Genomic DNA, 27,342 nt, shown 5'->3' with positions numbered 1-27,342 from the left:
CAGCAAAAGACAAATATTAAAACTGTGATTTACTCTATTTCATACACTAAAAAATTACATTTCTGACTTGAAAACTGTGCTTACTTGAGGGATTTAGGACTAATGGAAATTACAAGTACTCATTTTAATATGCTAACGTAACCTGTAAGTATATCCCTCTTTTTCTCAATTCTAGAAAAATTTTATCTTTCAAAATCTTGCTAAAGAGTCATCCCCTAATGAAGACTTCCTCATAATAAATCTATCCATTCTTTTAAAGTCCCACAAATAGAACCACTTACCTACTATTTAATCAAATCTTCATGTATTGTTGTTTAACATTTCATCTGTGCACATGTAACAATACTGTAAACTTCTGGAAGAAAAAGGCCTTATCTTATACTTGTATCCTGCCATAGTGACTGCTATGCCTACTGTAAACATACAATATTGTGTTGATGGATGCCACAAAGGTAACTGGCTACCTTATTATCCACAAGGTCTACATTCTGAGTTACTCTGCTGATAATGTCAAACAATATGCATTGATTTACATTTTATTTCATTCCAGTCTCATTGTAACCAAGAGCATACACATGAAAAAGTATTTTATTGACATTTAGAGATCCATTTGTACTTTTACACCCAGAAAAAAATCCTTAAGAAGATCAAGGATCTACATAAAGAAAGAGTTAAAATCCTCCTTACTTTTAGAAATTTAACACCCATCATCAGGAATTCTTTTCCTTTATATTTTCTTCATGTAACACTGACATTTCTGCTTTCCTAAACAGAAGGAAAATGCTCTTGCTCATTTCTCTCTAGCTAGATTTTGGACACACTTTAAAACATACATTATTAAAGGCTGACATCTTTCATTCTCTCCAGCAATTTCAGATTCTTTAAATTCCTGGTCAAAAAAACAACAATAATAAACCTTCAGCAAAATTTCCAAATGTCTGTTCAATGTGTAAAGACCAAAATTATACAGTGACCTTATGTAAGATAAGACCCATACTGAACATGAACAGGATGGAAAGATTACCTCATGGTTGTCACATGTTAAAATAACTATTTAACCCAATGAGTAATTTTTAAAAACAATATATTACTTAATCAGTGTTATATCTAACATGAGTCCCTAGATCTCATACATAATCAATAACTTTCTCTATATATTTTCCTTCATTAGGTATCTGGCTACTATCTAACTGCTGCCTTCATTAGTTTTAACAACTGATCCAGTTTATCTAAATCTGTCTGAAATCTAGTATTAGTTTTTTAAATGACTTTTATTTATATTGGACTTTTGCCATGTGCAAGCTAACCAAGGATTCTCTACACACACACACACACACATACACACACACACACACACACACAAGTACATTCAGGTCACACTGAAATTGTTCTATATGAGATCAGTATCAATTTCTGAGGAACACAATTCTACCTTTTCCCCCATTTGACAACATTCCATAAAGATCTTAGTTACATTTCACCACCCAGAGAATTGTACACTAAAATGGTGAGTCTTTAGCCTAATATATCTGTTCATTTAACTGATGAATATTATGAGATTGCAGCAAAAAACCTTACAAAACTTTAAATAGAGCTGAACATTTTTGTTCATCCAGCATTATTACAAAGGTAAGTAAGTCAACACTTATTAAGTGCCTATCAGGTGTTACCAGGAAGTATGCCAGGCACTTTTACTACATTACTCATTTATATGACACAACAGATCCATTTTACAAGTGCATTTTAAAATGTGCCAGATGTCTTAATGTTTATAAACAGAAAGGCTGGGATGTATATTTATACAGCTTGAAAACCCACAAACCACCTAAAGGACGCTACCTCCACTTCCAGCAAATTTTCAGGTAACTGAAAGAGGAGCAATAAAGGGGCTACCATATATGGTCTACCTCCTTATTGCCTAGGGCTTCCCTGATAGCTCAGCTGGTAAAGACTCCACCTGCAATGCAGGAGACCCCAGTTCAATTCCTGGGTCGGGAAGATCTGCTGGAGAAGGGACAGGCTACTCACTCCAGTTCTTGGGCTTCCCTTGTGGCTCAGCTAGTAAAGAACCCACCTGCAATGCAGGAGAACTGGGTTTGATTCCTGGGTTGGGAAGATCCCCTGGAGAAGGGAAAGGCTACCCACTCCAGTGTTCTGGCCCGGAAAATTCCGTGGACTGTATAGTCCATGGGGTCACAAAGAGTCAGACACGAGTGAGCGACTTTCACTTTCCTTATTCCCTTCCAGAACTCCCAGTCAATCCTCACAGCTGATTGCAAACACCCAATTCTGGCTATAATTCTATCAGAGAGTTCATTAGTCCTTCCAATGAGCTTCATATCTTACACTTACTTCTATTATTATACACTATCACCATATGTTGTAATTATTTCTTTACTTTGTTTTTTCTACTCAGCTACTTAATTCTCCTATCAATAGCTCAGAATGCATTTAACTTATCTTTAATACCCAGGATCCACTGCCTGCTTAACACAAAATAGATACAAAACCTATTAGGCTACATGGTTTTCTGTAACATGAATTAGCTTACCTGCAACTGATAAAAAGAAAGCACGTTATCATTTTACACCACCAAGTAACAGGAACTGGATACAAAGTATAAAGACAGAACAACAAAGCTTTGAAAATGATGTCTGTTTGCCATTCCTTCTTCCTCTTAGCTCAGCCTGGCCACAGCCGCTTAGATATGCTTGTTTAGTTCTCATCTTTGCATACATTGCACTTATCGTCATTATTTAGCAAGTTCAACCCTATCTAACACTCCTTTTATTAAGTTATCTTAATGTATTATTAAAGGTAAAGTTCTATAGTGAGCATAGTATTTACTGGTTTGAAATTCAACACCTCTTTTTTTTCCTGTGCTAGTTATTTTTATTAGTACTGTTAGTGCTCTGATTACAAAGCTGCATAGGTTTTGAGTAGTTGGCTCCAACTCCAATTTTCTTCCATAAATTCCAGTTATTAAGCATAATAATTGAACAGCATAAGTTTTCCAGGAATGCATATATTTCATTACAATAGAAATGCCTGTACTCAAAGTATGAACTGAATTACTGAGTATCCAGCGCTCATCAGACATTATACACTCATTCATTCAACAGATCTTTACTGAATATCAAAGTAAACAAGGCACTGTTCTAGGCACTGGAGACACAAGGATGGCCACAGGTATGACTGTGTGTTTGTGTGTACGTACACATGTGTGTGCATGTGTGTGTGTGTATCTGTATTCATATTCAACTAAACAAACTTAAGTTACATATTACTGCATTCTAGTCACCTTATCAGCAGTTTCCAAACCTTTCCAGAAGAATTACTTTTTGTTTCCCAAAAGAAACCTTTAAGAGAAACAAAATATACCAAATAAAAGCAGAACCCTACACATTTAGCATGCCCTGTCCCCTGAGACGCCTCCAGGAAACCGGGGGCTTTTCAGGTTATGATTAAAATCACTGACTTAGGAACAATGCCCTGCCTTTTTACATGAGCACTTTAATAAATGGAAAGAGTCACACATGGTCAAATCAACTGAGAGAAATGACACTGAGAAAATCAATTAGGTCACTACAGAACTTCTATACACGTTTCTTTCATTTAGCTCCTCTCTCCTTCCTCCCGTGCAGCTGTTGCAGTAGGAGCCTAAGACTCTTCCTCCCAAACCCTAACCCCTAAGAGGTTATTATGTGAGAGACTGGAGTTCAGAGAAAAAGAAGCATGGAGTAGATAATTTAGGCCAACTCTTTGAGAGTTAAGGGGAAAATCTTCACACCACCATGATGATAAAATCTCAGGGCATGGAAATTAGGTTGAAAGCCTAGGGAAAAAGATTCAAGAGGCTATTCAAAACTTTAAAAGATCTTCCAACTAAAACCAAACAGACATTTCTCATTTCTCACAAAAGATCCCTCACTAGGGTGAGAAATCAAAATAGGCTTTAGGGACAAAATCCCATCGAATCTGGGACACAATAATAAACAAAAATAGACCAAGATATCCCTTTCCTCTGAGGCTAACTTTTTGGGGGGCAGGGGAGAGAAGGAAAAGGACAAGCAAAACAAATTAATCAATTATATCTTGGAAGCTGATACATGATGGGGGTGGTGGAGAAAGTCTGAAGCTACGGAAGAGGGATCAACAACAGTACAAGAGACAATGGGGGTTGTGGTTTGCAATTTGCTGTTTTAAATAGAGTTGTCAGGATAGACCTTAAGGAGAGAACAGCCCAATAAAAGAGGTAATCAGGAGGACATCTGCATTCCTGCAGCAAGGAGTCCATTTAGGACAGAGCCCAGTGAGAGTGAGATGGACAGGACAGAAAACGGAAAAGAGGGTCTAGGATAGGGCAGATCACCGACCTTTAGAGGTCTTCCTAAAAACTTTAGCTTTTACAGCCAAAGATGGAAAAGCTCTATACGGTCAACAAAAATAAGACCGGGAGTTCACTGTGACTCAGACCACGATCTCCTTATTGCCAAATTCAGACTGAAATTGAAGAAAGTAGGGAAAACCACTAGACCATTCAGGTATGACCTAAAACAAATCCCTTATGATTATACAGTGGAAGTGAGAAATAGATTCAAGGGATTAGATATGATAGACAGGATGCCAGAAGAACTATGGATGGAGGTTTATGACACTGTATAGGAGGCAGTTATCAAGACGATCCCCAAGGGGGAAAAAAAATGCAAAAAGGCAAAACAGTTGCCTGACGAGGCCTTACAAATAGCTATGAAAAGAAGAGAAGCTAAAGGTAAAGGAGAAAAGGAAAAATATACCCAACTGCATGCAGAGTTTCAAAGAATAGCAAGGAGAGATAAGAAAGCCTTTCTCAGGGATCAATGCAAAGAAATAAAGGAAAACAATAGAATGGGAAAGACTAGACATCTCTTAAAGAAAATTAGAGACATCAAGGGAATATTTCATGCAAACATGACCATAATAAAGGACAGAAATGGTATGGACCTAACAGAAGCAGAAGATGTTAAGAAGAGGTGACAAGAATACACAGAAGAACTGTACAAAAAAGATCTTCATGACCCAGATAACCACAATGGTGTGATCACTCACCTAGAGCCAGACATCCTGGAATATGAAGTCAAGTGGGCCTTAGGAAGCATCACCACAAACAAAGCTAGTGATGGTGATGGAATTCCAGTTGAGCTATTTCAAATCCTAAAAGATGATGCTGTGAAAGTGCTGCACTCAATATGTCAGCAAATCTGGGAAACTCATCAGTGGCCACAGGACTAGAAAAGGTCAGCTTTCATTCCAATTCCAAAGAAAGGCAATACCAAAGAATGTTCAAACTACCACACATTTGCACTCATCTCACACACTAGCAAAGTAATGCTCAAAACTCTCCAAGTCAGACTTCAACAGTATGTAAACCATGAACTTAGAGATGTTCAAGCTAGATTTAGAAAAGGCAGAAGAACCAGAGATCAAATTGCCAACATCCGCTGATCACAGAAAAAGCAAGAGAGTTCCAGAAAAACATCTATTTCTGCTTTATTGACTATGCCAAAGTCTTTGACTGTGTGGATCACAACAAACTGTGGAAAATTCCTAAAGAGATGGAAATACTAGACCTCCTGACCTGCCTCCTGAGAAATCTGTATGCATGCAGGTCAGGAAGCAACAGTTAGAACTGGACATGGAACAACAGACTGGTTCCAAATAGGAAAAGGAGTACATCAAGGCTGTATATTGTCACCCTGCTTATTTAACTTATATGCAGAGTATATCATGAGAAACGCTGGGCTGGAAGAAGCACAAGCTGGAATCAAGATTGTTGGAGGAAATATCAATCACCTCAGATATGCAAATGACACCACCCTTATGGCAGAAAGTGAAGAGGAACTAAAAAGCCTCTTGATGAAAGTGAAAGAGGCGAGTGAAAAAGTTGGCTCTAAAGCTCAACATTCAGAAAATGAGGATCACAGCATCTGGTCCTATCACTTCATGGCAAATAGATGGGGAAACAACAGAAGCAGTGAGAGATGTTATTTTCTGGGGCTCCAAAATCACTGCAGATGGTGACTACAGCCATGTAATTAAAAGACGCTTGTTCCTTGGAAGAAAAGGTATGACCAACCTAGACAGCATATTAAAAAGCAGAGACATTACTTTACGAACAAAGGTCCGTCTAGTCAAAGCTATGTTTTTTCCAGTAGTCATAATGGGTGTGACAGTTGGACTATAAAGAATGCTGAGTGCAGAAGAACTGATGTTTTTGAACTGTGGTGTTGGAGAAGACTCTTGAGAGTCCCTTGGACTGCAAGGAGATCCAACCAGTCCATCCTAAAGGAAATGAGTTCTGAATATTCATTCGAAGGACTGATGCTGAAGCTGAAACTCCGACACTTTGGCCACCTGATGCAAAGAACTGACTCACTGGAAAAGAACCTGATGCAGGGAAAGACTGAAGGCGGGAGGAGAAGGGGATGACAGAGGATGAAACGTTTGGATGGCTTCACCAATGCGATGGACATGAGTTTGAGCAGGCTCCAGGAGCTGATGATGGACAGGGAAGCCTGTTGTGCTGAGGTCCATGGGGTCGTACACGACTGAGCAACTGAACTGAACTGAGTGAGCCATTATAGGATATTGAGCAAATCTGATTTATATGGTAAATTGATTACTCTACAAGTGAAGAACAGACTACCACACAACAGAAGCATCCACAAGGAGACGCTTAAGGACCTACCCCTATTATCAGAAAATTACCGTGATATCTAGGAAAGAGATGGGGGCTGAACCATGATGAGAGAGAGCACAACAGGTGATGAGAAGTGGTCAAGTCTTTTTTTCCTTCCTTCAGACATAGTTAAGTGGGCTCCATTCAACTTACCACAAACTCCAAATCTAAAAGATATTAGTAGCAATCGACTCCATAAGGGATCACCAAGTCCTTCACTAGTATCTATGTACTACTGAGATATCTCACATAAATTGATTAAATCTTACTGAGTTTGACCATTCTAGCACTTTTGCCCATGAAATTTATACTCATTTATTCCTTCCTGGTGGCTCAGATGGTAAAAAAAAAAAAAATCCTCCTTCAATGCAGGAGACCTGGGTTCAAGCTTGGGTCAAGATGATTCCCGGGAGAAGGGAATGGCAACCCACTCCAGTATACTTGTCTGGAGAATTCCATGGACAGAGGAGCCCGGTGGGCTACAGTCCACGGGGTTGCAAAGACTAAGACACAACTCAGCAACTAACACTTTCACTTTCATTTCTATTCCTACTCAAGTTTGTATTACTTTAAAATGGCATGGGGAAGGGGAATGGAAACAAACTGTTTTTTTTTTTTAATCTATATATCTTTCATTGAAGTCAACAGTATTTTTCCCTTCTTTCATTTGCTTCTTCCCAGAGTATTTAATCAGAATTATTTTTTAAAAATGAAAAAAAAGTTAGCAAATCTTCTTAAGCATTAATAAAAATATGAAGCACTGATGGAAATAGTTTCTTATATTTTCTGATTTCAAAATGCTAACACTGACAGTCTAGTAAACTTCATAATTTCTTCATATTCCTACTTGGCAATGTGTCCTAGCTTCTTTTTAATTTCATTTCACTGTTCAAACTTGAAGAGAAAAATATAAACTACAATATAATTGTGATTTGATAAGTGAATAGAAACATTAGAAAAAAGATTTTATTCAACTCTGTTACCATTTAAAAAAAAAAACTTGGAAGACTTTTTTTTTTTTAAGTAGCTTTCCAATACTAGAGATCTAGTTGAAATTTTATGTCACACATCTTTTCTGCCCTAAACAATTACTATCTATAAGACAGTTTAAGGACTTAAGTGTAGAGAAAGGAATAAAATATAAATTACACTTTACCAGGCAACTATTAGAAGACTTCATGAAGCATTTCCTTAAGTAAAAGGTTAAAAGTTCTGTGCCTTTTAAAAACTTTAGGAACTGTCGTCCATAAGTAAAAGGAAAATTTTATGATCCATATTTATTTGACAAACTTTTTATAATAATGCCATTTAACAGATGAAACAACAGTCTAAAATTTTAAGCTCTCAGACATGTATTATCTTTTTATTCTAGTATAAGGTGTCAAATTACCTGAAAATAGGCTGACCCTTAAGAAATCCTAAGAAAAATGAAAATCATATTTCAAAACCAAAACTGGAACAATTATTTACTAAAATATAAACATCCTCACAGAAATACTATTTGGATTTTTTTGTAAATCATATGTTAAAAATGGGTGAGCAATGAAGAAAAGCAGCTGAGAGCGCGAGATCACTAAAACAGCCTTACCTTCTGATGTTTTCCACTGTTTCCATAAATCCTCAACAGTTATGTGCTTATCTTCTCTGTGCAGATGGCTGTGTTTATTAGTGGCATCTTTATATTTCATATCTTCTCTGATAAACTATAAAAGAGAAAACATTAAGTATACTTAAATGAAAACAAAAGTATAAGCCAATCTTATCACACAATAATAAAAATCCTGAGCATTGATAGAATAGTTTTCTGTATTTCTCTATAAACAGAAAAAAGTAGAATTTGAAGTCCAGAGGTTGGTAATTTTCTGAAAACAACTGGCATATTTGTGGTATTTTACATTCACATTATTCTCAAATGCTTATCAAATTTATTTAATAAGATATCTTCTAATTATAACAGCAGCAGCAGCAGTTAGAAGTATGGATTTAATGCTCATCATATATCAGGTGGGCTTCCCTGGTAGCTCAGCTGGTAAAGAACCTGCCTGCAATGCAGGAAACCCCGGTTTGATTCCTAGGTCAGGAATATTCCCTGGAGAAGGGACAGGGTACCCACTCCAATATTCTAAGGCTTGCCTGGTGGCTCAGACAGTAAAGAATCCACTGCAAGGTGGAAGACCTGGGTTTGATCCCTGGGTTGGGAAGATCCCCTGTGAAGGAAGACATAGCAACCCACTCCAGTATTCTTGCCTGGAGAATGCCATGAAGAGAGGAGCCTGGAGGGCTACAGCCCATGGGGGTCACAAAGAATCAGACACGATTGAGCGACTAAGCACACACATTTATCAGATACTGCTATATGTTACGTAATAAACATGTCACATCAACACACATACACAGAGAGTCTTTTAACTATTTAACTTCATGATGGTTCTATAAGTAAAGTATCAAGTATCGATATTTTATAGGTAAAGAAACCAAGACCCAAAGAGGTTAAGTAATTTTCCAATGTTGAAAAAAGAACATCAGAGTTGAGATTCCAGCCCAAGCAGAGTTGAGATTTCAGCCCAAGCAGTTTGGTTATGCTCAACAGTATAACATGCCGCCGAAATGTGACCAAATACTTAGTGTCAGGGATATTTCATAACACAGTAAATAGACTGAATCACTACATCATATATTTGTTCTTCTGCATTTTAATTCATTTCTTCTAGTTCAAAGACATTCAATTACAGCATTTAGAACTAAACTATTTTACAAAACTGAAGTAGACCCCCCCTAGTAATCTTATTTTAAAATATATAGTAAGAAAACACTAAAGTTTTCTTTGCTAAAAACCAACCTAGTCTGTATTGCCTTATTATATAAAATTCTTCAATTGCCCTCCACTGTCTACCAAATAAAAAGCAACTTTTTAGGAATTATGTAATACTTCCCAATCTGTTTCTGACCATCTCTTGACAATTTCTACATATAAACCCATTACTCTAGGCAAAAAGAAAAGTTTTTATAGATTATTATGTAACTACCAAAAAAGATGTCCTTTTCATTATAGGGGATTGGAATGCAAATGTAGAAAGTCAAGAAACACCTAGAGTAACAGGCAAATTTGGCCTTGGAATGTGGAATGAAGCAGGGCAAAGGCTAACAGAGTTTTGCCAAGAGAATGCACAGACTGGTTCCAAATAGGAAAAGGAGTACATCAAGGCTGTATATTGTCACCCTATTTATTTAACTTATATGCAGAGTATATCATGAGAAACGCTGGGCTGGAAGAAACACAAGCTGGAATCAAGACTGCTGGGAGAAATATCAATAACCTCAGATATGCAGATGACACCACCACTTAAAGACTCTGAGGCTGGGAGGGATTGGGGGCAGGAGGAAAAGGGGATGACAGAGGATGAGATGGCTGGATGGCATCACCGACTCAATGGACCTGAGTTTGAGTGAACTCCAGGAGTTGGTGATGGACAGGGAGGCCTGGCGTGCTGCGATTCATGGGGTTGCAAAGAGTTGGACACGACTGAGCAATTGAACTGATGCTTTTTCTATCTCAATATTTCTGATTTTTCTTGTTCGGTATTGTTTACTTGGCATCTTTATTGATTTTTTTCCTGATTCTAAAATTATAATGTCATACAAAAGGTTATTTAAGAAATCCATAATGCAGAAAGTGGAAATCTCTAATGCCCCAAACCACAGAGGCATATTTTTATGACTTCTGGTGAAAGAGGAGAGTGAAAAGGCTGTTTTAAAACTCAATATTCAAAATACAAAGATCAAGTCATCTAGTCCCATCACTTCATGGCAAATAGACGGGGGAAAAGTCAAAACAGGGACAAATTTTACTTTCCTGGGCTCCAAAATCACTGCAGACGGTGACCGCAGCCATGAAATTGAAAAAGGCTTGCTCCTTGGAAGAAAAGCCATGATAAACCTGGAGAGCCTATTAAAAAGCAGCAACAACACTTTGCCAGCAAAGGCCCATATAATCAAAGCTATAGTTTTTCCAGTAGTTATGTATGATTGTGAGAGTTGGACCATAAAGAAGGCTGAGTGCCAAAGAATTGATACTTCTGAATTCTGGTGCTGGAGAAGACTCTTGAGAGTCCCTTGAACAGCAAGGAGATCAAACCAGTCAATCCTAAAAGGAAATCAACCCTGAATATTCACTGGAAGAACTGGTGCTAAAACTGAAGCTCCAATACTTTGGAAACCTGGATGAGGAGCAGGAAAAGACCCTGGGTCATTGGAAAAGACCCTGATGCTGGGAATGACTGAGGGCAAGAGGAGAAGAAGGCAGCAGAGGATGAGATGGTTGGATTGCATCACTCAATGGACATGAATTTGAGCACACTCCAGGAGATAATGAAGGACAAGAAAGCCTGGCATGCTGCAGTCCATGATGTCACAAAGAGTCAGCCAGGACTGACAGAATGAACAACAATGTGCTGACTGTGAATACCACCTTCCGACAAAAGGCCAATGTTTGCTCTTGAGTAGAACTGTGCTCTACTGAAACTACAAAAGAAAATTTAACAGCTATATAATACAGAGAATATCGTTTCACTTTTCTGGGCTAAATAATCTTAGCTGTAAAATGAGGAAACAGAGTTTTAGGAAAACAAAAATCACTACTCAACAAGTGGTCAGCAGACTATTATCATTCAGCAAATTGATAACTCCATACAATACACACAGAAATGGAGAAATTTCAGAATTTAGAATCCATTGTAGCAATCAGACAATGTGTTCAAAGAATCCTACCCAATCGTGTGGCAAATGGACTTACTGGATAGGCCCTATCCACAATGAACTGGAAACAAAAAATCTGGTCCCTCATCACAGGTTAGCCCTAATCTAGATAATCTGGAAAGCACTATTCTGGAAGGTCCACTCTAGCACTTGTATATTCTATTGTTCTAAACAGTGCCTTACTGTTGTTATTTTTCCTAAATGCTCCTTAAAAAAAAAAGTTATTTTCAAAGCGACCTGCCTCATTAACTACTTCTCTTGTCTGTTTCTATTTCCTATTTCCCTATTTCTGTCCATCCCACTTCCTCTTCCTGACTGACATTTTCAGAATCCTGTGGATATACCTGCAAAAATCACTGCTGCTGAGATGCTCAGAAACTGTCCCTCTCTTGGAAGAGATCCAGGAGCTAGAGAGAAATTCTAAACTGAAAAGTATGATGATTGACATGGCAGAGAGGAAGCCTGCCTTGGAAATGGTCCAGTCAGTTGGAGCAAATGGCAACTGTTTCATTTATGTGATACATTAAAAAAACCAATGTCCTAGGAAATTCTTCTTACCACAATGAACAGAGAACCCAGAAAAAAAGAGTTCGGTGGCTTTAGGATCAATAAATACACTTTAGAAAATAAAGCTATTTACCATATATAAACTAGATGTGACATTCCAAATACTAAACTATTTTAGAAAGCCTAAAATGAGTGTATAGATATCTACCAAAATGTGTGCTTAACAAAATAAAATAAAGGTATCAAAATGCAATTTTTAAAAAAAGCTTTTAAATTTAAAGTAACTATCTGGAGTAAAAGAACTATCTGGCTCCTAAGCTGGGCAAAAACTGAATAAATAACACTGAATTATGTTTTCTCTGGAATTATCATTCAAAAATTAATATATATTTCTGCTTTAAATTATGACCTTCAAGATAACACAAAAGTATACTCATATAACAAAAGTATATTCTATATTTCACATATCTTCAACATTTTGATCAAGAAAATAAACCAAATATACTACAAACCAACAGCTTCAATAAACTCAATATCCTAGAGAGGAGACAACAATTCTGACTATTCACACTTTTCTAAAACTTCACAGAAAACTGCATATTTTCGAAATGGGGGCCGCTAGAAGAAAAAATTTTTAAAGAGTCATTAATAAGTGAAAATACATGTTGTTGTTCAGTTGCTAAGTCATGTTTGACTCTTTTGTGATCCCATGGACTGTAGCCTGCCAGGCTCCTCTGTCTGTCGGATAGCCCAGGCAAGAATACTAGAATGGGTGCCATTTCCTACTCCAGGGGATCTTCTAGACCCAAGGATTGAACCTAAGTCTCCTGCATTAGCAGGTGGATTCTTTACCATTGAGCCACCAGGGAGGTACTTCTTATTCAGTACGACCAGTAAATTAAGAAATCTGAAAATAGAATTTGAAATCTTCTGAAGTAAATCCTCAAATAACACACAGCAAATAATGTAGAGTTTCTTGGTAAACCTATCCAATTATGTAAACCTACTTCAGGAAAGTCTGCATTGACAATACAAATAAAGGAGTGTTCAACAAATAAATGACTCAAATATTCTTTTCAAAAACATTTATCACATGATTCTATTGTATAAATTCTTCTAGCATGTACCATTAAAGAAATTATATATGCAGTTGCAGGAAGTTATCTTATCTTTTTTACTTCTTATTTTGAAATATTCTCAAAAATTGCAGAACAAACAAAAAGCTTTCCCCTACTCCCAACTGAATTACTTAGTAATAAGTTGTAGGCATGCTGTCCCATTACCAATGAATAATTCAGCATGTTTTCCTATAAACATGATTTCATCCTATATAGTATTGGTATGACCATATAAATTAGGAAATTAATTCTGATACTCTCTATTTTGTACTATCTAATTCACAGAACACATTCCATATGTGCTGTTGTCCCAGTGAAAATCTTTGCAGCTAAAGGATTCAATCCAGGACCATGTGTTATATTTAGTCCGCACGTCCCTTTGCATTACACCTAGTCACTAAGTCCAGTCAGACTCTTTGTAACGCCATGGACAGGAGCCGACCAGGCTCCTCTGTCCATGGGAACTCCAAGCAAGAATTCTGGATTAGGTTGCCCTTTCCTCTCAGGGGATCTTCCCAATCCTAAATCACCTGCATTGGCAGGTGGATTCTTAACCACTGAGCCACCTGGGAAGCCCCACATGTCCTTTCATCTTCCTCAGTTTAGAACAATTCATCAATCTTTCCTTGACTTTCACAACCTAAAAGGAAGTCATCTTTTAAAAAACTTGGGCCTATAACATATATATTATTTTGCATTTGTATTTGTGAGGTTATTTGTTTTACTTTTTATCGCTTCATTTAATTTTTATGATGTGTTTATTGCATCCGTGTTGATATTTATATATGTGTAGTTAGTTTTATGATACAGCTTTAATAAAATCCAATATGTACTAGTATAGACAGATTCTCGGGTACTAATCTTTCCCTGAGAACTACCTGCCAGTGGTCATGTAGACAGATCCCTGACTGTGTCCTGCCCAGTCACTCATCCTTCAGCCTATGAGCCCCACCACAGATAGGTGATCGAAGGATGGACGCTTGACCCTGAAGAAAATAATCCAGAGCCTGACCAGGATGACAGAATTCTATCCCATGAGAAACTATAAATCTGATCATGAAAAGTTAAGCCACTTGGCCAAGGGTCTGCATTTTCAAGGTGGTAAAGACACTTGTGTTGAAGGTATCATTTTAGGAAGAGTCAAGGTGAGCCAGGTGGTAAGGAGAAAGGAGGAAGCCAAAATGCAGAGAGAGAAAGAAAATGATGAAAGAGACAGGACTGAATACAGAGACAGAAAGAAATAGTGCCAGGACTGCCTCAGTGTCTCAGGAGGCCTGGGCTACACAACTCTGGCCCTGATTTCTATGACATACAATGACAGATCTGTGTTTTCTCTTTTATTTTTAAATGCACCACTTAAAGGCCTCAAACCCCAGGAGAGGTGATTTACCATCACAGTTAAGCACTCAAGACTCTTGAAGTTGGCAGACTATATTCAAAATCTGGCTCTACTACTTATGTTCTCTTTGATCTCAAATTTCTCCTCTATACAGTGAAAACAAAACTGCCCATTATATACAGCCATGAAAATGAATAAATTAAAAAGGCATTCATAGTACACAGAAGTATTAGACAATAAAAATATTTTTGACCCAAAATGATTGGTTTTTATATGTCAATGTTATTACTGTTGTTTAAAGCTTAAATGAGTTTCATCCTGACTATATGTTAGGATTTTGGGGAATTCAGCCATTTATGAGGAAAAGACTGTCCAATGCTATTTAATTATTTTTGATTGAAGGATAATTGCTTTACAATGTTGTGTTGGTTTCTGCCATACATCAACATGAACTAGCCATAGGTATACACACATCACCTCCCTCTCGAACCTCCCTCCCACCTCCTATCCAAGCCCAGTACTCTTAAAGTGCCATCTCGGACACACTGAAACAAAATACACAATCTAGAGGTGAAGAGGAAAACCATAGTTTTTTCATAACAATGTAAGCAGAGACTTCCCCAAATGATACCTGTTATGAAAACAACAGTGTCCAAGGTCTGATATGTGTCAGTCAAAGCTGATTCATTCCTTGAAAATAGAATTCCAGGGTCTTCCTGTCTTGAAAATAATACTAAAATAGCTTAGAATAATGTCTCAGAAAATGAAGGTCACTCAATCGTGTCCAACTCTTTGCGACTCCATGGACTGTACAGTCCATGGAATTCTCCAGGCCAGAATACTGGAGTGGATAGCCTTTCCCTTCATGCTAATTAAGCATGAGCTGCCTATGTTTCTCACTTCTTCCCAAAACTGTTAAAGCAAACAGCACAATGGATGACAGCACACCCTGGGTCCCCAGAGCACACAGGTACTCCGAATCTACTATTTGTCATTTGACCTCAGTAAGTTACTTTATCCTCTGTGCTCTTGCTTTCTCATCAGCAAATGGTAATAAAAGTCATATATCAAAGGGCTGTGAAATTAATTTATTTCATATGGAGTACAAAGAACAGTACCTGGCATATAGTAAACACTCAACAATGTCGGCCACTTATAGTACTGAAGAGAGAACCTGTTTTAAAAACTGATCTTATTATCTAAGATGGATGATGACACTGACATAAAGACACAAGAGAACACAGGCAAAGCGGAAAACGTTGTCATGCAACTAACAATTTTTTTAAAAGGTAAATTATGTAACATCTGAAAGAATTTCTTCAGATCCTAAATTCAAAAATTTAAATTCTATGCTAATGAAAACTGCAAGTTGACCTGGAAAAGAGTCTCCATTTTGCACAAGCATAACCTCACACTTTGGCTCCGCCTCCCACCACAGTAACTCCCTGCAGTATTGCTACAGAACCATTTCAGCCCTTAATCCCATTCCGAGTTTCCAGCATCAAAAATCTACCCATCAATCCCCAGTTTACCTACAGTAAATCCAATGGTGACCTCCTTAGGATTTTGTTCTCTGAACAACTCCAGGGTTCAGCTGAGCTGCACAATTACTGCCAACACCATTTAACCTAGATCACAGCCTTTTTTAAGATAACTGTAGAACTAAACCGTTACTTTTGATACTGGTGCAACTGATTGATCAGTTAATAGAGAAATGACAGATGGACAGAGCCAAACAAGTAATTTACGAAGAAACTTGTGAAACCCAATGTTTTTGTGAACGAAGTCGGCCTGCCATTTGTTTTACAGAAACCAATGCATGACCTGTATCTTGGTTACTCTTCAGTATTATTATTGATTATAATCCAAAAATCTCTAAAGAAATTATTTATGCATGATTCTGTCTGTCCACTAGTTTTAAAAAAAAGGAAAGGCATTGTACTATCATTTAAAAGAACACTAAGATAGGGTCCAAATGACTTAGCTTTTGGATCCTCATTTAGGAAATAAAAGGTAAAAATTATTTCACAAATTATAATGATTTTAAAGAGAAAAGAGGACAGCTTTACAAACATATGGTGAAATTTTATTGCTTTTACTGGAGTTAAAACAGATAGGTATTGTGGCAACTAGATCACTAAAGCCAAGTTTTGGCCTTCGTTTCCTCTGTCAATATCTACCATTAGGATATGGTCTCAGATTCCAGAACTCTAAACACCCAAAAAGCTACTTAAATGTCTTTCTGTCATCCATGAATTTGTGTCTGGCCAATACTCATAAGACCACAAAAATTAAACTTCTATACAATCAGCATAAAATCAATAATACATAAGGCCAGTCATTCAAATTTAACATAAATATGTGAATTTCACTTTAAGTAGTGATAAGTATTCAAGATGTAACAAACAAAAAAATCTCATTCTGTTTTTATTGGCTAAAACTTAGTAAGCCAGAATTTATATTTCCAGCCAAGATGAAATTATACAGACCAGATTTACCATCCTCTCGCCAAACAGCTGAAAAATAAGACAAAACATAAGGAACAACAGCTTTCAGGACACTGAACATTAGGCAACAAAGTACAGTGATCTCTGAGAGACAAGAAACAAAGTACACCTTATGGTTGCCCTAAATTAGTTCCTGGAGAGAACTTCCAGGAAAAGGTGCAGGAAGAGAGAACCCAGGCAGAGACTAGCAGTTCTGGGTTGAAGAGATGGAAGTAGAAAGTTGGGGAGACTAAGGGAAGCTAGAGAATATGGGCTCTAAGTACCAGAGAACAGTGAGCTGCACAGAAGAGAGAAGCCTGGATATCTCAAAAGAGTGCCTTGAGTCTCTAGCTGACTACTAATGCATGCAAGGAAAAAAGACATGCAAAAAAATCAGAGAAAACAATCCCTAAAGATTATACAGGGCAAGGAATGGTGCTTGTTCCAACAAGACAGAGTAGGAAACCACAATATGTGAGTCATCACGTAGAATACTAAGAGTGCCTCAGTACTGGGAAATATTAACCCTAGACTAAACACCACACTGGTCCTGTCTAAAGCTTACAGTTTAGTCACTCAGTTGTGTCCAACTCTTTGTGACCCCATGGACTGCAGCACGCTTCAGGCTTCCCTGTACATCACCAACTCCTGCAGCTTGATCAAACTCATGTCCATGAGTGGTGATGCCATCCAACCATCTCAATCTTTAATTGGATTAGATTTACTGAGCGTGGCCCCGCCCATCAGAACAAGACCCAGTCTCCCCCACATCAGTCTCTCCCATCAGGAAGCTTCCATAAGCCTCTTATCCTTATCAGTGAGAAGGCAGACAGAATGAAAACCACAATCACAGAAAACTAATCAAAATGATCACAGCCTTATCTAACTCAATGAAACTGTGAGCCATGCCGTGTTAGGGCCACCCAAGATGGACAGGGTCCTGGTGGAGAGTTCTGACAGAACATGGTCCACTGGAGAAGAGAATGGCAAACCACTTCAGTATTCTTGCCTCAAGAACCCCATGAACAGTATGAACTGTGGTACGGGAGAAGACTCTAGAGTCCCTTGGACTGCAAGGAGATCAAACCAGTTAATCCTAAAGGAAATCAGTACTGAATATTCACTGGAAGGACTGATGCTGAAACTGAAAGAAGCTTAAAAGTGCCAGCCAAACGGATTAAACTGTTTCCAAGTAATTTCAACCTGACCTAGAACAAAACTTAAGAACATTTACAGGAATAAACAGGAACAGCCTTAAGTGTTAGTAGCTCAGTCATGTCTGACTCTTTGTAACCCAAAGACTGTAGCTTGCCAGGGTCCTCTGCCCATGGAATCCTCCAGGCAAGAATACTGGAGTGGATTGCCATTCCCTTCTCTAAGGGATCTTCCTCACCCAGGGACTGAACCCAGGTCTCCCTCTTTGCAGGCAGATTCTTTACCATCTGAGCCACCAGAGAAGCCCATAAGCAGGAAAACTCAGACCCAAAAGGTAACATCTACAATGGCTAGCATCCAATGAACAACTACCAGGCATGCAAATATACAGAAAATTAAAACCCAAATCAGGATAAAAATCACTACGAACAAACTTAGGATACAAAACATCACTATGAACAAAGCTAGTGGAGGTGATGGAATTTCAGTTGAGCTATTTCAGATCCTGAAAGATGATGCTGTGAAAGTGTTGCAATCAATATGTCAGCAAATTTGGAAAACTCAGCAGTGGCCACAGGACTGGAAAAAGTCAGTTTTCATTCCAATCCCAAAGAAAGGCAATGCCAAAGAATGCTCAAACTACCGTACAATTACACTCATCTCACATGCTAGTAAAGTAATGCTCAAAATTCTCCAAGCCAGGCTTCAGCAATATGTGACCCATGAACTTCCTGATGTTCAAGCTGGTTTTAGAAAAGGCAGAGGAACCAGAGATCAAATTGCCAACATCCACTGGGATCATGGAAAAAGCAAGAGAGTTCCAGAAAAACATCTATTTCTGCTTTATTGACTATGCGAAAGCCTTTGACTGTGTGGATCACAATAAACTGTGGAAAATTCTGAAAGAGATGGGAATACCAGACCACCTGACCTGCCTCTTGAGAAACCTATATGCAGGTCAGGAAGCAACAGTTAGAACTTGACATGGAACAACAGACTGGTTCCAAATAGGAAAAGGAGTACATCAAGGCTGTATATTGTCACCCTGCTTATTTAACTTCCATGCAGAGTACATCATGAGAAACGCTGGGCTGGATGAAGCACAAGGTGGAATCAAGATTGCCGGGAGAAATATCAATAACCTCAGATACGCAGATGACACCACCCTTATGGCAGAAAGTGAAGAGGAACTAAAAAGCCTCTTGATGAAAGTAAAAGAGGAGAGTGAAAAAGTTGACTTAAAGCTCAGCATTCAGAAAATGAAGATCATGGCATCTGGTCCCATCACTTCATGGGAAATAGATGGGGAAACAGTGGAAACAGTGTCAGACTTTATTTTTGCAGATGGCGAGAGCAGCCATGAAATTAAAAGACACTTACTCCTTGGAAGGAAAGTTATGACCAACCTAAATAGCATATTCAAAAGCAGAGATATTACTTTGTCAACAAAGGTCCGTCTAGACAAGGCTATGGTTTTTCCAGTGGTCATGTATGGATATGAGAGTTGGACTGTGAAGAAAGCTGAGTGCCGAAGAATTGATGCTTTTGAACTGTGGTGTTGGAGAAGACTCTTGAGAGTCCCTTGGACTGCAAGGAGATCCAGCCAGTCCATCCTAAAGGAGATCCGTCCTGGGTGTTCATTGGAAGGACTGATGCTGTAGCTGAAACTCCAATACTTTGGCCACCTCATGCGAAGAGCTGACTCATTGGAAAAGACCCTTATGCTGGGAGGAATTGGGGGCAAGAGGAGAAGGGGACAACAGAGGATGAGATGGCTGGATGGCATCACCAACTCGATGGACATGAATCTGAGTGAACTCCAGGAGTTTGTGGTGGACAGGGAGGCCTGGTGTGCTGTGATTCATGGGGTCGCAGAGAGTCAGACATGACTGAGCGACTGAACTGAACTGAGGAGAAAAATCAATCAGAACCAATGCAAACATGGCAGGGAGAATTAGCAAACAAAGATATTAAAATAGTTATTTCAGATATATTCTAGATATTCAAAGTCAGGGTAAATATTAAACATGTTAATGGAGACATGAAAAATTAAAGTTCTTTTTAAAAGGCCCAAATCAAAATTCTAAACATTTAAACTATAATGAAGGAAATGAAAAATCTTACACTAAATGAAATTAATGATAGATTAAACATGAGCGACTGAACTGAACTAAACTGAAACATGACAGACTAATATCAGCAAACTTATAACAATAAGCATCAGAAACTACCCAAACTGGATAAGGAGCTGTGGGACCACCTCAAGCAGCTATAACTCAGGTGTAACTGGAGTCCCCAAGGAGCTGAGGAGAAACAAAAAAGTTTATTTGAAGAAATGATGGTCATAATTGTTCCAATTCTTACTAATACTATGAACCTACACATTCCATAAGAGCAGTGAGCCTCAAGACAAGAGACACAAACCACACCAATCCATATCACAGTCAAATAGGGATAAACAGAGTATCTTAAAAGCAACAGAGAAGGGAAAAAAAGGGCACATTAAGCACAACTGGGGAACAGAGAAAAGGACAGCAGATTTCATCAGACACAAAGAATCCAGAGACCACTTCAGCAGCATATTTGAAGTAAGGAGAAAAAAAACACTCTTAACCTAAAATTCTCGCCTAGCAAAGGCATCTTTCAAAAATGAAGGCAAAATAAAAACATTTTCATATATACAAATACCAAAAGAGCTTGTTCCTGTATCATCAGAAATGTTTTTAAAGCCCTATAAGCAGAAGAAAAATATCACCAGCTGAAAATCAAAATCTTCATAAAGGAATAAAGATTGCTGGAAATGTAACTACATGGTAAAATACATGCAATGTATTGTAGGTCAACTGTACCTCAATAAAGCTGCTGGCTGGAAAAAACAAACACATAATCTACAGGACATAAAGGAAATGGCACATTCACACATCTGTTAAAAAAGAGTAAAAACTAGTATAACCTTTTTGGAGGATAATTTTAGCAAAACAATTAAAATTTTAAATGGTAATTGCTTTTATCCCAGAATTTCCACCTTTCAGGAAAGGTAAGAACTTTCATTACAATACTATAATAAAATAATAAAAATTTGAAAATACCCAAACTGTCAACAATTAGAATTATTACACAAATTATGGTACTACCACGGCAAAATTTAAAATGAGGCATATTTATCCTTAATAAAAAAGGCAGCTTACATTTAATAAGTCAGATACTTAATAAAACTATGTCCACTGAGTATGATTTCTTTGTATATTTTCTATGCTGACTAGAAGCTGTATATAGACTATATTAAAAATAAAATTATAACAAATCAATCAGAGCTTCTGATGGCATTTTCATAGTATCTCTGAACTCCTATCTTGATGCAGAAAGGTGTTAACCTACATTCACCAAGCCAGTGTTTGATAATTCCCAAGAACAACACATTTAAATTAAGCATTCCCAGAATCTTAGAGGTTAAAATTCTTATATATTTATTAACCATTGTACTTACCTTATGAAATATTATATACTTAATTTACAACTGGGAATAGGTACTGGACTCGTCTCTCATAAAACATGAGAGACTGGGATAAACCTCCTCACTCTTGATATTACCATGGGAGGATATACCATGGGAGGATATCAATGAGCATGTGAACTAAACATACCATTTGGTCCAAGATTTATGGGAATTTTGAATACTAAACATCTATTTTCAAAGCTACTTTAATTCAGGTATTGAATAACTTGAGGCTGCTGATGCTGCTGCTGCTAAGTTGCTTCAGTTGTGTCCAACTCTGTGCGATCCTATAGGTGGCAGCTCACCTGGCTCCTCCGTCCCTGGGATTCTCCAGGCAAGAATACTGGAATGGGTTGCCATTTCCTTCTCCAAGGCATGCATGCATGCATGCTAGGTTGCTTCAGTCGTGTCCGACTCTGTGAGACCCCATGGACAGCAGCCCACCAGGCTCCTCCATCCACAGAATTCTCTAGTGGGTTGCCATTTCCTTCTCCAGCACCCCAAAATATACAGTCCTCAAATAACAAAACTTCTGTAGCTTGCAGGTCCCTATTACCAAAGTCTAGACTCATTTAATGACCGATAATAAGCAAAGGTGGCTTCCAACATAGGAAATCAAGCAAGACACAAATAAGGAACTGGGTGTTTCAGTCCAATTCAGTCATTCAATTGTGTCTGACTCTGGGACCCCATGAACTGCCGCATGCCAGGCCTCCATGTCCATCACAAACTCCTGGAGTTTACCCAAACTCATGTCCATTGAGTCAGTGATGCCATCCAACAATTTCATCCTCTGTCATCCCCTTCTCCTCCTGCCCTCAATCTTTCCCAGCATCAGGGTCTTTTCAAATGAGTCAGCTCTTCACATCAGGTGGCCAAAGTATTGGAATTTCAGCTTCAACATCAGTCTTTCCAATGAACACTCAGGACGGATCTCCTTTAGGATGGACTGGCTGGATCTCCTTGCAGTCCAAGGGACTCTCAAGAATCTTTTCCAACACCATAGTTCAAAAGCATCAATTCTTCAGCACTCAGCTTTCTTCACAGTCCAACTCTCACATCCATACATGACTACTGGAAAAGCCATAGCCTTGACTAGGCAGACCTTTGCTGACAAAGTAATGTCTCTGCTTTTTAATACACTGTCTAGATTGGTCATAACTTTCCTTCCAAGGAGTAAGCATCTTTTAATTTCATGGCTGCAGTCCCCCATCTGCAGTGATTTTGGAGCCCAAAAAAATAAAGTCAGCCACTGTTTCCCCATCTATCTGCCATGAAGTGATGGGACCAGATGCCGTGATCTTCGTTTTCTGAATGTTGAGCTTTAAGTCAACCTTTTCACTCTCCTCTTTCACTTTCATCAAGAGGCTCTTTAGTTCTTCTTCACTTTCTGCCATAAGGGTGGTGTCATCTGCATATCTGAGGTGTTTGATATTTCTCCCAGCAATCTTGATTCCACCTTGTGCTTCAACCAGTCCAGCATTTCTCATGATGTACTCTGCATATAAGTTAAATAAGCAGGGTAACAATATACATCCGTGACGTACTCCTTTTCCTATTTGGAACCAGTCTGTTGTTCCATGTCCAATTCTAACTGTTGCTTCCTGACCTGCATATAGGTTTCTCAAGAGGCAGGTCAGGTGGTCTGGTATTCCCATCTCTTTCAGAATTTTCCACAGTTTATTGTGATCCACACAGTCAAAGGCTTTCGCATAGTCAATAAAGCAGAAATAGATGTTTTTCTGGAACTCTCTTGCTTTTTCCATGATCCAGCAGATGTCGGCAATTTGATCTCTGGTTCCTCCGCCTTTTCTAAAACCCCAGCTTGAATATCTCAAAGTTCACAGTTTACATATTGCTGAAGCCTGGCTTGGAGAATTTTGAGCATTACTTTACTAGCATGTAAGATGAGTGCAATTGTACGGTAGTTTGAGCATTCTTTGGCATTGCCTTCCTTCGGGATTAGAATGAAAATTGACCTTTTCCAGTCCTGTGGCCACTGCTGAGTTTTCCAAATTTGCTGACATATTGAGTGCAGCACTTTCACAGCATCATCTTTTAGGATCTGAAATAGCTCAACTGGAATTCCATCACCTCTACTAGCTTTGTTCATAGTGATGCCTCCTAAGGCCCACTTGACTTCACATTCCAGGATGTCTTGCTCTAAAGAACCACAAAACTAAACTGAAAACTGACTTAATAAACTGATTATCCAACTGCATTTTACTGTATCTCAATATTCTTTTAATTAAAAGACATGAAGCCATCCAAAATTTGTTTCAGCTTTGGGGGATCTCGTGGATGCTAAGTCACTTAAGTTGTGTCCAACTCTTTGCGACCCTATGGAATGTAGCCTGCCAGGTTCCCCTGTCAATGGGATTCTCCAGGCAAGAATACTGGGGTGGGTTATCATGTCCTCCCCCAGGGGACCTTCCCGACCCAGGGATCGAACCTGGCGTCTCTTAGTCTCCTGCACTGGCAGGCAGGTTCTTTACCATTAGTGCCACTTGGGAAGGGCATACTTCCATATTAGAGTTGCTGCTGCTGCTAAGTCGCTTCACTTGTGTCTCACTCTGTGTGACCCCATAGACGGCAGCCCATCAGGCTCCCCATGCCTGGGATTCTCCAGGCCAAGAATACTGGAGTGGGTTGCCATTTCCTTCTCTAGTTCATGAAAATGAAAAGTGAAAGTGAAGTCGCTCAGTCACGCCCAACTCTTAGTGACCCCATGGACTGCAGCCTACTAGGCTCCTCCGTCCATGGGATTTTCCAGGCAAGAGTACTGGAGCGGGTTGCCATTGCCTTCTCCGATATTAGAGCTGCTGCTGCTGCTGCTGCTAAGTCGCTTCAGTCGTGTCAGACTCTGTGCAACCCCATAAGGGAAAAAAGGAGTGCAGAAAAGTGCAAATACACAGAAGTGTGCACGCATACACACATACAAGCATGCCAGGCAATCACAGCAGTAAACAGTGAGAGACTTTCCTAAGGGGGGAAAAAAAAATCTAGAGATGAAAGTCAGTGCTATAAACTGAACAGTTCCTTCCATCTCATATTCTTTCTCCCTTGTCAAACTTAAAAACCAAGTTTTAATCAGACTAATTAAGGGAACTGACAGGTTCTTAGTCATAAGTTCTAATGACTTCTGGTAAGTATTCATCTATATTTTCTTTTAATTTCAGAATGGTTTCACTTTTATTAAATTTTTTAATTTGATTTATTTTTGATATAAGGTGAAAAGTTAGAATCTAGTTTTATTTTTCTCTAAATCTTGGTTATCCAAGTATAACTTACTGAAATGACTTTAATATCCCCAATGATCTACAATGCTATGTTTATATAATGCAAACAGTCAGATATCAGTATTTTTACACTGTTCAACTAATCATACACATGGATAGTTCTATTTCTGAGACACCTAGTCTATTAAATGCATTACTTGTTTCATTCTAATACTAATACTGGAAAAATGATGATTTTTGCATGTATGACTTATAATATCATAGACAAATGCAACTATTTTATACATGGCTCCTGGCACAAAATTGATGTCACTGTAGCTTTTAAAATCTGCCATGGATTCCAATTAAAATAGTATTAGTAGTACTACAATAGTACATGGGTTTTTTAAGATTTTATTTTTTGGAACAGTTTAAGGTTCACAGAAAATTTAGCAGAAAAGTATAGAGTTTCCAAATAACCTCTGCCCCTATAGTACATGCTTTTAAAATATATATATATATAACTATTTCTTTGGCTGCCCTGAGTCTTAGTTGTAGTACATGGGATTTTCGATCTTCATTGCAGCATCTGGGATTATTAGTTGCTACATGTAAACTCTTAGTTCCAGCATGCGGGATCTAGTTCCCTGAACAGGGATCAAACCTGGGCCCCCTGCACTGGGATCACGGACTCTTAGCCACTGGATCACCAGAGGAGTCCCAGTACACGCTTTTTTTCATTTAAACATTCTCCATACATTGTTAAGATTTAAAAATCTACACTAAGCCATATTACAAATCAGTACATATGCACACACATGCATAGAGTTAACAGAGTCTGAAAGTGAAAGTCACTCAGTTGTGTCTGACTCTTTTTAACCCCACAAACTATACAGTCCATGGAATTCTCCAGGCCAGAACACTGGAGTGGGTAGCCTTTCCCTTCTCCAAGGGATCTGCCCAACCCAGGGATCAAACCCAGGTCTCCCACATTGCAGGCGGATTCTTTACAAGGGGTATCAATGAGAAAAACATATTCAGTGATTGTTACTTACAAACAATGTCCTATTACTTTTATTAAGAAACTGTTTCTTTCACTTTCACTAGTAACTGGGAAAAACTACTACACAAAAGTAAAAATAAACTTTCAGAATACTAATTTGAGCTCTTCAGTATATTATCACTCTTCAATAGAGTATAATGTATTTTAATGAACACAGAAATTTTAATTTGCATTAAGATAAAACACCATGAAAGCACAATACAATTATTCACATAAATATTTATTGAGTATCTATTATGAACTGGACTTCGTTCTGAGTGGTGAGAACACAGAAGTTTGAAACCACCAAAAATTCCTACCCTCAAAGAATATACTTCCTAGCATGTGGAACCCAGAAATAAATAAATTAAATTAAAAGTATACTGTTACTTGAAACAAGGTTGACTTTTTAAGAAGAGAATAAAAATATATAAATATTTACTTATTATTTTTTTTAATTAAAGGGCAAATAAACCATAAAGTCAGGGGGGTTACCTCTAAAAGAAATGGAAGAAAAATGATATATGACACAGAGATAGAAGCTATACTTCTTGCATAAACTTTGTTTTACAGATATTACTGTAGAATCAAATCAATGTCTTTTATAATTATTAAAAAATGAATTTTAAAATCTAATCCCTAAAATCACAAGTAAAATAAAACAAATAAATCTGTTCTATCTAGTTTGTAGCATAACAACACAGGAACTATCTTCCAATGATTTTAATCATGTATCTCCGGTGGGATATACCTTATGGACAAAAACAAGAATTAAAAGAGAAAGGGTTTAAACTGCTTTTAGTAATCACATCTTGGAGTTAGTATTAGAACTATTATCCTGAGACTCGTGGGTACCTACTGTGGAATAATTCTAGTGAGTAATTATGCTGGTATTAAGCACAAAGAGTTTCAATGGGATTACAGGGGTAAAATCAATAAAGTTAAATAAAAACCCCATAGTACTAAAGTTGAATCTGAAGTCTCAGGGTGAATTCATAGTATCACCTTTAGTAAAGAAAAAAAAAAAACACACACACACACAATAAAATCTTTCTTACTCTGTCCATTGAAAGAACATTTAGGAACAATGACTAACAGCACTGCTAGCACCTTAACTATGGTCTGTCAGAAATTGTTTTCCAATAAAAACAATCACGTCCCCTAAAGAAATGGCTAAAGAAACTGGAAATCTGGAGCCAGCTATGTACAAGCAGAGCCTGGAAAACTTACTACAGCGGAAACCAAGAAACCTATCAAAGTCTGCTTGTACACACGTGCTAAGTCACTTCAGTCAATCCGATTCTGTTTGACCCTGTGGACTGTCGCCCCTCTGTCCGTGGGATTCTCCAGGCAAGAATACTGAAATAGGTTGCCATGCCCTCCTCCAGGAGATCTTCCCAATCCAGGGACAGAACCTATGCCTGTTACGTACAACCTGCATTGGCAGACAGGTTCTTTACGACTAGTGCCACCTGGAAAGCCTACTCGGATTGGGGCAAAAAGACCCA

The 27,342-nt window shown here is 38.2% G+C and overlaps 1 protein-coding gene across 2 annotated transcripts in view; it reads right to left on the bottom strand.

Annotated features, from left to right (window-relative positions):
- Window positions 1–27,342, bottom strand: part of STIM2 (stromal interaction molecule 2) — a 174,657-nt gene that overhangs the window by 52,982 nt on the left and 94,333 nt on the right. For both annotated transcript variants that reach the window (XM_068974913.1, XM_068974912.1), the window contains exon 3: window positions 8,307–8,421. In XM_068974913.1, the coding sequence (XP_068831014.1) occupies window positions 8,307–8,421 (115 nt within the window). The remainder of the gene's footprint in view (window positions 1–8,306; window positions 8,422–27,342) is intronic.

The sequence above is a fragment of the Capricornis sumatraensis genome, chromosome 7 (genome assembly GCF_032405125.1).
Source record: "Capricornis sumatraensis isolate serow.1 chromosome 7, serow.2, whole genome shotgun sequence".
NCBI lineage: Eukaryota > Metazoa > Chordata > Mammalia > Artiodactyla > Bovidae > Capricornis > Capricornis sumatraensis.
The sequence above is the reverse complement of the archived record's forward strand: the minus strand, read 5'-3'. Positions and strand labels throughout refer to the sequence as shown.